This window comes from Oryza glaberrima, chromosome 1 (assembly GCF_000147395.1).
Source record: "Oryza glaberrima chromosome 1, OglaRS2, whole genome shotgun sequence".
NCBI classification, from domain to species: Eukaryota; Viridiplantae; Streptophyta; class Magnoliopsida; order Poales; family Poaceae; genus Oryza; species Oryza glaberrima.
Window position 1 is genome coordinate 37,106,360 of NC_068326.1, and position 14,667 is coordinate 37,121,026.

General features: G+C 40.5%; 2 protein-coding genes across 2 annotated transcripts; one reads left to right on the forward strand and one right to left on the reverse strand.

Annotated features, from left to right (window-relative positions):
* Positions 1-327: 327 nt before the first annotated feature.
* On the reverse strand, positions 328-3,899 carry LOC127759985 (F-box only protein 6). The gene is made up of 2 exons (XM_052284193.1): positions 3,581-3,899; positions 328-2,024 (listed from the first exon to the last, which is right to left on the reverse strand). Exons 1-2 carry the CDS (start codon positions 3,667-3,669, stop codon positions 782-784), a joined length of 1,332 nt encoding a protein of 443 aa, XP_052140153.1. The 5' UTR covers positions 3,670-3,899; the 3' UTR covers positions 328-781.
* Positions 3,900-11,193: 7,294 nt separating this feature from the next.
* On the forward strand, positions 11,194-12,834 carry LOC127759811 (50S ribosomal protein L27, chloroplastic). The gene is made up of 3 exons (XM_052284036.1): positions 11,194-11,565; positions 12,363-12,464; positions 12,550-12,834. Exons 1-3 carry the CDS (start codon positions 11,257-11,259, stop codon positions 12,724-12,726), a joined length of 588 nt encoding a protein of 195 aa, XP_052139996.1. The 5' UTR covers positions 11,194-11,256; the 3' UTR covers positions 12,727-12,834.
* Positions 12,835-14,667: the final 1,833 nt, after the last annotated feature.

Below are 14,667 nucleotides of genomic sequence, written 5' to 3' on the forward strand. Positions count from 1 at the left end.
GTTTAATGTCTAGGGATAAAATTTCCTTTTGTAGATAATCAGCAGCCAGCAGTATTTTCATTTGTGAAAATGCATAAAATGGGTGTGCTTTTCGGAGTTCAGGCACATGTAAATAGGTCATACAGAAATGCTCCTGAATTTCCATTGCAGTTTGGAGGAATACAGCTCCACTTGGCATGGGAGCTGCTACTAGATTCAGAAGTCCTAACTTGAACCTACATGAAGTCATACTAAATGATATCTGGTAGTTTCAGTATCAGGCAACCTGGCACATGCCATCATTTCATGGTTGCTAGCAACAGGAATTAACATATCTGCCGAGAACAATTGAAGCAACTAGTGCTTGATAAAGAAGTATCATCAAGACCCAGGAGCATCAGTTCAGCCCCAGTTATTACTATAGAGAGTACATAGTTTTTGGGCAGATGACTGCAGATTCAGAAATAAGTAATACACACTGAAGACGAGACGATATCATGATAATGAAAACAAGCAAAAAACCAAGACTAAACAGATGTCTTCTGTCCAGCCTTCTGGCAAGGACCTTAATATCTCTAAGAAGACTTAAACCAGTTGGTGTAGTGCCGACCCCAAATTCCTCTAGATGATAGACCAAACGATATCGATTGCTTCAGCGAGATACAAAAACAACCACAGGTTACATGATTTTGTACATGACAGATAACCTTCTCACGGTAAGACGGAAATATCTAAGGATAGGCCAATGATCCGGAATGTGTGAAATCTCAACCACCTTTGGTGAAGAAAGTGAAAAAAACTGTCAGGCCAAGGCAGAGGGGCATGGACCAAATGCTGTGCCACATGCTATCCACTGCTTTTTGCGGCTGCATGGGAGCATGCAATCAGGAACCTTCTGCCACTCCTTGTTCAAAAGGTTGTATGTCACGAGGCGGTTCATCCGCTTCGCCTTCAAGGAGAGCATGAGCAAACCACTGTTGCCCAGGCATGTCATCTTCATGTGCTTACCGTAGAATTCTAAGCACCAGATATTTGGCATTCTGTCCACCTCCTTCCAGAGGAGAGTCATCTTCTGCAACTCCCAAATGCAGACACATGTCGCTGCATTTTTGCAGAGCAGACCCACCAGCATAACCCTTCCCTGGAACTCGGCAAGTGTGTGGTCAGTCAGATGAAGTGGCAGTGGGATGACGAATTGTCTCCATATCCCAGTGCTTACATCATACGACAAAACACCCTCTGGTTCTGCACACATGAAGTATAGCATGCTGCCAACCGCCACAGGCTGTGACCTAAAATTTAGAGCAAGCGGAAGTTTGAAGCTTGGAGGAAAAGTGCCTGGACAAGACCACATATTCTTCATAGAATCATAGACTTCATAATTCCCATCATTTCCTAACCACATTACTTTGTAACCTTCATTAGAGGTTCCTCCGTTCATCACCATCCCTACTGCCACTCTTGACCATGCCTGGACTGACCTGCGCGGAATTTCCTTGAGTGATTGTGTTAGCGGATTGCATATGTAGAAGTTCCTGTGGCTAAGATCCAATAAACAGACAAGGCCACCTGCAGATGCCACTGGAATTATTATCTTTGCAGGAGCCAGGGGAACTGATGGGTGGTGCCATTTTTTCAGCGAAGGGTCATACATCGCTACATTGTTGCTGGCATTCTCATGGGTGATTGTATAGAACCATGGCAGCCTCTGTGGAACTTCTGAGTACTGCTGAGAGAAACTTTCTGAGCCCAACATAGAATACCAATTCCGGCAAACAGTGCGAAATCGGAAAATTGCAGCAACTGGAAGTCTTGCAACAACGGTTTCAAAAAGGTCTCCAGGGAACTCACTCCAAATCTCCTGTTGCATTTCTTCAGTTGAGTTTGAGTTGGGTGCTTTCTCACGGTTTTTGTCCCTCCGTGAGCGCTTGCGAGGAGGAGATTGGTTAGCTTCCATGATCTTTAGTAATTCTGAGTTGTATCCAGTCCTTGCTCTACAATGATCATCTTTGATTGAACCATGCTCAAAGTCCAGTAAATACCACCTGCAAGATATCACTAAAACCAATTAGTCCATCTTATTTACTAGCAAAGAAGTTCTGGAGAGTAGGCACAACTGCACAAGAACTTTTAAAGTGAAGAGAGATAAGATGATCCACAGCTTTGTACAGCAGGAAATGCATGATTCTATCTACAGACGCTGGAATGATCAATATGATGAACTAGTCTACTCAAAGTCTCCAAAAGTGTTGATGAACTAGAGCACCTGACTTATGGGGGGGAGGGGGGGTATCAGTCACGCAAATGACCTTTTCACGCAATAGTAGCGTCAAATGGAGTCTAGGGACTATCACTCCATGTGTGGATGGAAAGTTTGATGACAAAGATGGAAAACACGTGCGCTGCAGGTTTTCACATTTCGAAACTAGATTACTCATACATAACCCTTGAGTGCAAGTGTATCCACCATAAACACATGCTCTATCTCTCTGACCGATATAACTGAACAGGAGAGCACTGCACTAATAACATCATGCTGTTTGAGGTATGTAGTTATGCCCCTCAGCTTCCAATGGCGTGCAAATTCCTAATATGCCCAAAACGGATTGCAAGCAGATTAAGCGATCCGATACTGCTGAGATTATGAGACCAACTGTAGCCAATAGAATTGCATTATTTTATCACAGAAGATATGCGCAAATCAACAGAAAACTGTATACTTTGTTTTCTAAAATGTCCAACTAAAAGTATAGCATCAATATTATAATCATCGTGTGCGGAGTGCCTGATAATGCACCGAAACAAACACCACTCTGTCGTTCATATACATAAGATAGATTGCAGTTGCTCAACAAATTACATTAGTTTTGTATGGCAACCACACTTTAGCCTTGGTAATCGAGTAATCGTGTATTTCCTTTGGATTTCGAGTTAAAAAAACGTTGCAACTAGTATATTTCTTTTCATCGAAACCGGCGTCAAAATAATCGGTGTTTTCATTTTTGTCTTGATCCCTTGCTTACATAGCAGTAGAAACAGTGCAACACCCGAAGTCAACTTAATTAGGATATCTTAAGATGAGCAGAGAGCCTCGCATGGTGCAAAAACAACCCCCAAGTGGTGGACTTTGTTGCGCTTAATACCATGGATATACGTAAAGAATCTTGTCCTATCGCTTCGGGCAATGTCAAGGCTTGAAACTTGGAGACGGGTAATTATAATCAATTTAATTAACAAACAACAACAAGCATAGGCACGAAATTCTCCCATTTCTGTCACGCACGCCACCGTTTCCTCGAATTGATCCTTCCTACCCTACCAAATCCACCAGCACAAGGAAGCCAAAAAAAATAAAAGATTTTTTGCAACGGAAATACAGTAATAATAATAACCAATCAAGAAGGGGAGCCAAAATCGCATGAGCGTGTTAGTGAAAGATCTAAAAAAAAAATTTCTTTACACATAGGGGACGCCAGATGATGAAGAAGAACCCCAGAGAGAGGCGAATCGAATCGAATCGGGGGGAGAATCGCAGGCACAGATCCGGGCGGAGGAATCGATTGGAGGAGCAAGAAGTGATAGAGGGAGAAGAGTTGCTTGCCTTGGGAGGGGGTGGGAGTTGGCGCCGTAGAGGTCCCAGAGCTCCTGCACCTCGCCGACCAGCTGCCGCAGCGCCGCCACCTCCCCCATCCTCCCTCCTCCCGCCGCCGCCGCAGCGGCGCCCCTCTCCTCCTCCTCCTCCTCCTCCTCTTCCCCCAGAACAACAACAAAAAATATTTTCTTTTCTTTTCTTTTCTTCTCTTCTTCTTCTGCTGCTGCTGCTGCTGCAGCGTCTCGCGAGAAGTGGTGGGTTTGCTGCTGCTGCGTGCTGCGGCTGCGTGCGATATATGGTACGCGACGACGCGTGCGTGGATGGATGGATGGATGGGTGTGGTGCGGTTTAAGTAAGCATAATTGTTTTTTTGGGTGAATTTGGCTGCTGTTTGTTTGTTTCGTGCGTTTGCAGTTCAGCGGTTGGGGTTGGGTTGAGGGGCGTTATTAGATACATACTCCACTACACTACACTACACTACACTTGTGCGGCTAATAGGTTTATTACTTACACCAATCAACTCTTTGGTACCACCATCATCATCACCACTATATACTAGATGGTTGCATTTATTTAACTACTAATACCCGTTTAATAAGTTCACTAAGATAAAAAAAATTAAACAGTAAAACAATAAATCTATTAGTGCACTTAAAAGATGAATTTATATGATATTTTAAATAAATTCTATTTAGAAAGTTTTCACACGAAATGGACCGTTTAGCGGTTCAAAGAACATGCTAACATAAAACCGAGGTAAAATTTGAATCTAAATAAGAAAAGGGCGGGTCCTTAAATAACTTTCCTCGAAAAAAAATACTAACCCCATTTTATAACATTTAAAATACATGCGGTTAAAGATTATTTAATTTTATGAGCTGGCGTAGAAGAATTTGGCTTAATTTTCCAATACTAACCCCATTTTATAACATTTAAAATACATGCGGTTAAAGATTATTTAATTTTATGAGCTGACGTAGAAGAATTTGGCTTGATTTTCCCACGCAAATTGCATGATGCTATTTGGAGAAAGTCCTCAAAACTCAAGGCATCTAATCCTAGGAGCACCTATCTTACATGTCAGTTGACACGAATGGAGACAGTCATGCATCTAGACGATTTCCGACCCCATTATTTAGCTTATTCATGGAATAAGCCAAACATTATATTTACAAATGACAAGTAATTTGTGAATAGAAAATTTATATATGTGTTCTTAGCGATTTAAAAGCAAATACTGGAAAATAAACTTCGATGAAAAAACGTCAAAATCAACTTCAAATTTAATATTGAAAATTCAAAATTTGGCTGATAAGCATAAACACAAACGAAAAGATAAGGCCCGAATTCAATACATTTACATATAGTACTATTGCACCCGTCTCTAAAAAATTATCTTGTTAGAAAAAACGCTCTCTTTAAAGACAGAGGTAGTATATTAGATTTAAGATTACATCAATATAAATTAATGGGAACCTAAACAACATAAAAAGAGTAGTTTCACTCGGTACTACTAAACTTAAAAGCATTTACAATCCATGTTGCTGCCTCTATATTTTAGGCCAGCATATACATTTCTATAGTCAATGTGTTGGTTTCGCACAGAATGATTGGCTCTTCCCTAAAAGCAAAAAAAAAATCTTCTGAAAAACAAAGAGCTTGCATTTGAATAAGCAGTCGAGGTTGTTTAATTTGGCTGGAATGGATAGACACAATTATGAAAAATGGCCTCTAGCCTCTATAATTTTTGGTTGCGTAGCTTTGAATGCTTTTAATGAGCATCGATTAGATTCGAGTGGCAACATGTCTCCATCGAGGTGGATTCTTCGCCTAATTTCGCTCAAAGATTAGTGCCTCCTGCAACCACATTTCATGCGACGCAACCACTGGCTGGATGTATCCATCGATATATCCTGCAGTGTGGTCTCTCACATCACTGAATCAACCAACTTCCTTTTGCCCCCAAAAGAAATCTCAGAAAAATTCAGGCATGTTTCAGTTCGACTACTACTAACTAAATCCTGATCAATGGATGATTAACAGAAACAGGATGTCAATTTCAGTTTCTGGTGGGAAATAGATTCATAGCAGTAACAACAATAATGGTGTATGGATAGATGCATAGACAGCTGGTGGTTGCAACTTCTGAATTTTCTGATGGCTTCCAAGGGAGCTTTGCATGATGATGAAAGCGGTGTGCAGGTAAAGCTGTAGCTTCGCTCGATGGATCGATTTATTCGCCATCAATGGCGGATCGATCAAAGAAGCAGCCATGGTAACTTCCTTCCTCGACAAAGCCACCATCGATCGGAGCAATCGATCGATCGACGACGACGACGACGACGAACAACCGGTTGGGTTTCAGAGTTAGCTTCAGAGTAGACAGAACGCAACCAAAATCAAATATGAATATGTATTTTTATACCTGCAAGTTGCAGCAACGAGGTATAATTGTACGTAGCAATGATGATGCGATCGCGAATACGTATATCTGCAGCTATGGCTATGATGATCGTTGAGGTCGATCATGATCAGGCCCATTTATTCAGAAGAACTATCGTGTCATGCATAGCCAAACACAATTAATATAACAACCTTGCACTGTAGGCAGTAGGCCTATATTTCATAATCAACTGGTAGAATATATACTCTCTCTCCGTTTCAGGTTATAAAACATTTTAATTTTGATCAAAGTCAAACTGCTTTAAGTTTGACCAAGTTTGTAGAAAAAAGTAGTAACATTTTCAACCTAAGACAAATTTATTACGAAAATATATTCAATTATTGGTTTGGTGAAACTAATTTAGTATTATAAATATTACTATATTTGTTTACAAATTTAGTCAAACTTAAAACAGTATGACTTTGATTAAAATCAAAATGTCTTATAAGCTGAAACGGATGGAGTATTTAATAATCTTAGTTGTATAGGCTGAGAGTGTTCTCAGTATGATCACCTTGATGAATTGGCTAAGTTTAATAAAGCTTCTTTTATTTCTTTTAAAAAAAAGGATATTTGTTGGAATGTCTAAGGTCCCCATCGGTTGGTCTAGTCTTATTATAAGCCAAAATGGCTTATTAGTGATTAAAAAAATGATATGTGAGTAAAACTTTTGTATATATGTTCTTAGTGATTGAAAAACCAAAGTTGAAAAAAAAACTATGTTGAAAAAGAATCAAAATCAAATTCAAAATCAAGTTTTAAAATTTAAAATTTGGCTTTGGCTTATAAGCCATAGGGCAAACGATGAGGCGCTAAACAATTCAGTACATATCGAAGCAAGAATTATATTTGATGTTTCCTGGAAAATTAATTTCTGGATATCGAAATTGTAAGCTCCAAGCTGGTTAATTAAAATTTGACACTTTCTTTTTGCAGCTGGATTATTTGATGAGGGCGTGCAGATGTGCAATCGTGCAAAGAAGCACGGAATAAAGCAAAAGTGATAAATATATTCGTGCGATGATATGAGCCTCGCACGTGTGGAAGCTAGCTGTGAGCAGTACACACGCTTCACTTTTCCCGTTGCTTTTGTGTGTTCTTCTCACACACTGTACTGTATACACACACACATCACACAAACACACCATGGTTTAACATTGACTAAACTCTGCCTACTTAACCATGGGTTAAATTACCAGAGGGACAGAGGGTTGCATGATCCAAAGATTACTTTCCTAGAGACTTTTCCTTTTTTTCCCCTCCTCTCTGCAAGCTGGGTCTAACAGCTTTGGATGGAAGGGATCATTGCAGTGTTGAATCTTCCTACCATGGCTAGCCATCATTCTCTCCTGTATTTCCTGTAAATGTCATCTTTTTTTCCCCTCCCCTCTGATCTCTGCCATCTCTTCTTTAATTGGATGCCCTGGATCATTGCATCTTTGAAGGTTTGCCCCCCCTGGTGGTGAATGGTGATAATTAGAGTAATTAGCAAGAATGATTCTTTTACCACTAAGGTAGATAGCTCTTCATGACTAATGGAAAAGACAGACAGCAACACTCTTCTAGATTAATTATTAATCCCAACACTCAATGCTTTTCCCAATTTAAGGAGATATCTTGTGGTAGTAGCATTCTTATCTTGAATTCTAGAAGGTTTTAGGCAAATATTTCACTGACAATTACAATTTTATGCATGTAAAATTCAGTACCTAACCATTTCACAGAACTGTACAACCTTTTATCCATCAGGGTTCAGGGGCTGTTCAGATTGATGTCATTTTTAACCATACCTTTTTTTGGCAAAGTTTAGTTTGCTGTCAATTTGATAAATACATAAGAAATCCTGCAAAAAATTTGACAATATTGACAACTTTCCAAAATTTTAGTATTGCCAAAATTTGATAAGGTTTATTTTGACTACAATCTGAACAGCCCCTCAATTCCTAGCTGGTGGGACCGCCGTACCACCTCGTATCTCTCGGGAAAATAACAAAAAAGAATTGGGAAAATAACAAAAATAAATTTGAGCTAATCATCTAGGTAAACATTTTGGATCACACACAAAAAGAAGTTATTCCTAACAGACAGGTTGCCTCTAAATAGAATTCTCCAACTAGTAAGCCACAGATCATGATGTGCAACAAAAGCACTGCTCTTCTCTAACCAATACTACTACTCTGGATCCAAAGGTGTGGTCTCGGTTGGTATTTGGTAAATAAGTAGGTCATGTGGATTTGGTGTTGGTTGCCATCTCCTCCTTATTTTAATTGCTTTGCTTAATTAATTATAGCACTGTGTTGCACACAGCATCTAGTAGAAAGAAACAAGAAACATAATCCAAGATGAGATCCTCTGCAACCAACTGCAGCTACTATTTTCAGGTATTTGGGTTTCCACATGTGAGCAGCAGAATCATAAAAGGACAGAGACGATTCTCTAACTGCAGCTGCTGCAGAAATGTTTTTTGTTTTTTGGATTCTGAACAGAGACTAGCATTTCATTAATGAGAACAAATCACCTACCCATAGAGAATCTGATTTCTTTTTAGGAGTAATTAACATGTGATTACAAAAATGGATCTGGAAGTAATTAATTACTAGCTAGGTATAGTGAGATGGAACTGTTCACATAGACTGATCATTATGGCTTATGATCAAAGTTAAGCTACCAAAGAAGAGAGAAAGAGGAGCCAAATAAAGGTTGGTGGAGACATCAAGTGTTTTTGTTTACCCATCTTTTTACAGCCGTGGTTTGATTCCCATTGCCCATCATATTCGTTAAGACTCAGGCCGACACTGTCTCTAATTTTCTCCTCAACACATCATTTGATTTTGTCGAGGATCGTTGCTGAAAATGATGAATCATAATTGAATGAAAGATCCTTTTTTGTCATACTAAGTAACAGATTAATTCCTACCTAAAAAACTGAAGAAAACTTGCGTTGCAGTTAATTGCATGAGTGACAATGATCTGAAGAATTTACTAACCTCACTGAATTTAGCTCGTGCTGGTAGCTAGCTGTCGGCAGGCAAAGATCAGCCGGTGTTGTGAAGTTGGTCCTGATTTTCAGTCGTGGTCATGGTCAGATCATCTAATGATAAAAGTTGATGGAGATCATCAGGTCCTGCACGGTGGATCCAACGGTCAGACCGCCGATGGATTGATCGACTGGCTGACTGACTGATTGATTGCAAGCTGCTGCACTGTTGTGGCTACAGCTAATCTTAGCTTAGCTGAGCTAGCTGCTGCAGTGAGCTGAACATGAACAGTGATCAGTAAAAACGATACGGAACATGGTGAACATGAACAGTGATCAGTAACAAATGAATAGTGAACAGTGAACTTCAGTGCACTGCTGCAGCTACCTCTAAAATAGATTCCGCCATGTTCTTTCCAGATAAGTTGCTGGATTATTGGGACTGATTATTGCTCCATGTTCCGAAAAATAGGTTTTCTAAAAAACATTTATTTTATTATATTTGTTTGGACCACTTTTTTTAAGCTATTATCGTTTCTTTTGAGAAAAACAGATATTTCATTAATTATGATTCTCAGATTAACCATGAAGGATTATATATTCGATGAAGTTACAGTCAATTTTAAGCTACTACCTCCATCCCAGAATATAATAACTTTTGGCTACAGTTGTCCAGATTCATAGACATGAATGCTTATATTTTGGGACGAAGGGAGTACTATCTATAAGTTCGCTTTTGACTTTTAAATACATGTTTACCATTCGTCTTATTAAAAAAATTATGAAAATGTATAAGATATAAATCATGTTTAAAGTACTTTGAGTGATAAAACAACTTACAACAAAATAAATTATAATTAAGTAATTCTTTTTTAATAATACAAATGGTTAAATGTGTGAGAAAAAGTCAACGCGTCATATATTAAAAAATGAAGATAGTATACAATTTATTCCTATAATTAAGTAGATAATCTGTGGTAATAATCTAAATCAAAATGGGGGGGGGGGGGGGGGCTTAATCATGAATTGAAGATGAACAGTGGAAAACGGATGGTGGGGTTAAGGAGGGCTAGCTATAATTGGATCCACAGATCCACACTCCATAGCGAGGCACACTTTGTCAAGGATGAATCATGCATGGGCATGGCCGGTGGGGGTGGTGTGTCCATACAACAACAACAAGGAATCAATCCCCAGCCAGCCTACTTTGCCTTTGCAGTCAAGCCCGCCATCATTCCTGCTCACAATTGGGGCTCTTCGATTCACTTCATCCACACACTCAATTCAGATTTCATCCACACCTCCTACTCCTCTTCTTCTAGCTTCCATCTCATATGCTTTCTGGAATTCTGGTGGCCCTAACTCCACTCCTCTCCTCCCTCTCGCAAAGTGACTTCAATCTCCAGGAAATATTGTTGATTTGTTGTTTTCGCCACAAGAATCACAACTTATGCTCTCTCTCTCTCTCTCTCTCTCTCTCTCTCTCTCTCTCTCTGAAATTCATGATTCATTTTTGGTCTTTTCTGTTACCTTCTGCTAATATATTTCTCTATTTTTTTCTCCCTGTTACCTTCTGCTAATATATTTCTCTTTTTTTTCTCCGTAATGTTTAATTCGATACTATAATTCCATCTAATTTGGGAAGCGCAAGTGATGTGGTGGTGGAGTTGTGGGTATATGATTTTATCCTCCATGGTTTAAATCCTAGCACCCACGAATATTATGCATATGCAAGTGGACTTTCAACAAGATTTTAGTGAGATTAATTAGTAATATTCCGCTAGTTTCTCTCTCTTAGAGCGCATGTTAAGGGACACATTCACAGGGCTATGAGTGTGGTGTTGCTTGTGTAATAGTGTGTGTGGGTGCGTCTGCCATGTAACCGAAAAAAAAAAAGTAATTCCATCTAATTTTGTCCAGCAAAAAGAAAAAGAAGAGATGTATGGGCCGGCCCTTTTCCTCGCGTTTCCACGAAGCCCACAACATCGGGACCACAAAGGCTTTGCGGTAGGCCGGCACGTGATTCCCACCCACGTGCTGGGCCGGCGCGTCATTCCCTCCCGCTTACGTGTGCTGGGCCAAAGTACGTGGGCCGGAAAGGGATTCCCAACCGCGTGATGGGCCGTAAATGGGTGATCCCGACCCAAAAAAAAAAAGAGCCCACGTCTTCCTCTCCACTCCCACGTTATCACCTTGCCGCTGTGCTCCCACACTCTATCTTCTCTTTCTCTTCTCCTCGCGACTCCGCCGCTGCTCGAGAGCGCAATGGCGTCCATGGCGTTCACACTGGTGGGAGCATTCAAGGGGATGTCCCTCTCCTCCCCGTGCCATTCCTCCTCCTCCGCCTCCTTCCTCCTCGCTGACCGTGTCTCGCTCTCCGTCGGCGGCGGGGTCGGGATGGGGGTGCCGATGACGATGCCGGTGCGGCGGCTGACGATCCAGATGGCGCACAAGAAGGGGGCCGGGAGCACCAAGAACGGGAGGGACTCCCCCGGGCAGCGCCTCGGCGTCAAGATTTACGGCGACCAGGTCGCCAAGCCCGGCGCCATCATCATCCGCCAGCGCGGCACCAGGGTCATCACTATCCTCTTCCTTTACTTACTGGTTCTTGGATGTTTCATTTGTTCGATTTTTCTCCTAAAATTTTGACTGATAGTATAGCTTCGTCCAGCTCTGAACAATTTGTGAATTTAGGTGAGGTTGTTGTGTTAACTAACATCTGCACAATTCAGAGTTCAGGAATGGTTTGAATATTCTTTAACAAAAAGGCATGACAATGATCGTGTTCCAAAGTTGGTCCTAGAGAAAGTCTGTTATTCTATGCAACGCCACCCGTTTGCTAAGACGTGGCCGCATGTGGTACATTCTTACCAATATCGTGGGATGTGGCCAAGAATTACACACTCTTCAGACTTCAGGGGAACTAGATGTTTCAGGCACTCTAATGCAATGCAGAGAGAAAGGAGGAAGTACACTTTGATATTAGGACGTGCTGTTTCTGCACTAAAGACTCAACTGATAGTTACTTTCTTCACATCCATGAACTAACATAGCACAAGAATGTGCTACATAAATGTGTGTATCCTGTAAAAACAGTTGCATGTGCTGCTAAACTACTTCCTCTTATGTATTGTATCGTATTGCAAGGCATGCATGCATCCTTTCGATGTACTTTCCAAGTTCTGGCATTTGTCCCGCTGTTTCAGTAATGCATATGCAACTTCTTTGAAGTTTATCCATGAACCACCACACACACCCTCTGCAATAGTATATGTTTCTACATGTTATGAGCAGTTGCGTTTCATACGGTAATTTCACATTTTACGGACATATTCTTGCTTTTTCTTATACATTTTCATTGGTCATTTTAGGTCTATCCTGGAAATAATGTTGGAATGGGCAAGGATCACACCCTCTTTTCTTTGATCGATGGCCTCGTAAAGTTCGAGAAATATGGACCAGACAAGAAAAAGGTGAAAGTCTGCATCCTAGCTATAACTTGTCAGCATCTACTTATAATTGTATCTAAGTGGTTTTCTGTTGCCTTTTCTTTTACAGGTAAGTGTTTACCCATACGAGAAACAACCTGAGAACCCAAACAGTTACAGAGCAAGAAAGAGAGAGTACTTCCGCATGCAGCGTGAACGCAAAAAGGCAAGAGCAGAGGGAATTGTTGAGGTGCAATTGGAGTTGGCAGCTGCAGATGAAAGTCCTGAGGTCAATGCAGACTGCTGATAAGTTCTCTGCCCCGTTTTTGTCCATTTTCGCAATCCATGTTTGATAACAATGTTTGGAATGTAAATCATCAACTATGAGATGAATACAAGGCCCATCTTCAACTCCTTGTTTAGCCATGTTCGGCTTGCTGTATCTTTTCTGGCAGCTAGGCTTTAGGAACTAGGGCGGGTCTATTCCAACTGAATCATCAACAGTGAGATGAATACAAGGCCCATGTTCAACTCATTGGTTAGTCCTGTTCGACTTGTTGTATGCATGTACCTTTCCAGGCAGCTAGGCTTTAGGGACTAGGATGGGTCTATTCCAGTATTCCGGTACCTCAAGTTCCACGTAATTGTGTTATGGGTGTTGTGGTGGGCTGATCTGATGCTTGAAAGTAGTGGTATTCATGTGGAATTGCAATTTGCAATGGATCAACATCATCACTGGGGATATGATATATGGTTCAGGCCGTATTTGAAACTACTTTACAAGAGGTTCTTGCAAAAGTAGTTTCTTTTGGCATGTAGGGCTGTAGTGGGGTTTCAGCCTCTTAATTGATTTGGTTGCCGCAAGACTGCAATGAGTCATCTGCATTTCCTTGATTCCTTCTTGAGGGACCTACTATCTCTACTCTCTACAACGTAAAGTACGTGAGTTAGTGATTGGGATGGTAAGTTCTACGCCTGCATCCTTCCTCCAATTTTCCCTCACAACTTTGACATACATCTCAAAGGAACATCTTTTACCAGGAAAAATAGGATGCATTTAGGTTCACTATTATGAAAATCAATTTCATCGCTGTCATGGGCAGTTGGGCACTGCTAGTATTGTAGAAACAGCACAATATGTTGAAGATCAATCGGATTGTCAGCACTTGAAGACGATAGATAACCACTTCATCAAAGAAAAAAAAATAGTACCGTGATATTCTGCGGTTATCACTCAAGAACAAAAGAAAAGATGGTGGTAATTAGTTCCACTCAAACGAGGGGAACAACCAACATATGCCATATCCTTAGATTATTAGAGAAAGTTTAGACTTTTTCTTTCTTTAAGGAAGCTTGTGGATTAGGTATTGATCGTCATCTGTTCATCAAATAATTATAAAGGAGTGTTACTGTGGTTTTTGGCCCCTCTTCTCTTTCATAGTCTAGTCTATCTGCTGTGTTGCTTTCGCTGGAACAAAGCAGAGAGGGGCATGAGCCTCAGGTGGGATTTTTGTCCAATAAAGGTGGCCTGCCATAGGGTAGGTGGGACATGTTCTTGGCCCCTCACTTCTAAGGTGTCAAGTCTTCATCAAGAAACACAATACAAAGAAAAAAAAGGAAAAAGAAATGGAATCAAGAAGCATAATCCTTGTTTCCTCTCTGTCCATACCTCATCCTATAACACGGGAGCTAGCAGCACTAGTGAGTGATAGTGCCAAGGCAAACATTATTGAGAGCCCACCTTGTTTTTCCACAAGCTTTGTGCAAGTGGAATAATGAAGAAGGGCACAAAGTATGCTAATTACTATAACTTTTTCTCTTTCAATGTTCCCATAGCAGAATCTTTTCTCCTTGCACGTGGAATCTTGGAAAAATCAGCATTAGCATTTATACTACTGTAAAAGCAAAATCATGTGCAGTGGTTTATTTTTGACATTGGAAAATTTATCATACCGACAATAGTTTATTGGTAATACTTGGGGCTGCTTGAGGCACTGCTTTCTACCTTCTGAAGAGGTTTATTTCTCCAATTATATGTCCCAATGATGACAGTGCAACTTGCAGGATAAAATACTGCACTGTTAACCTCCTTATGTAAAGTAAAGCAACATTATGGTTTCAGGACATACATTAGTTCTATAACTTTACAGGAATGATAGATTTATGGTTAAGCATGTGCATTTTTCACAATCTCTGAAATAGTTGTATCACAGATTCACTGAGTGCTGTTTCTGATCTATATTCCCTT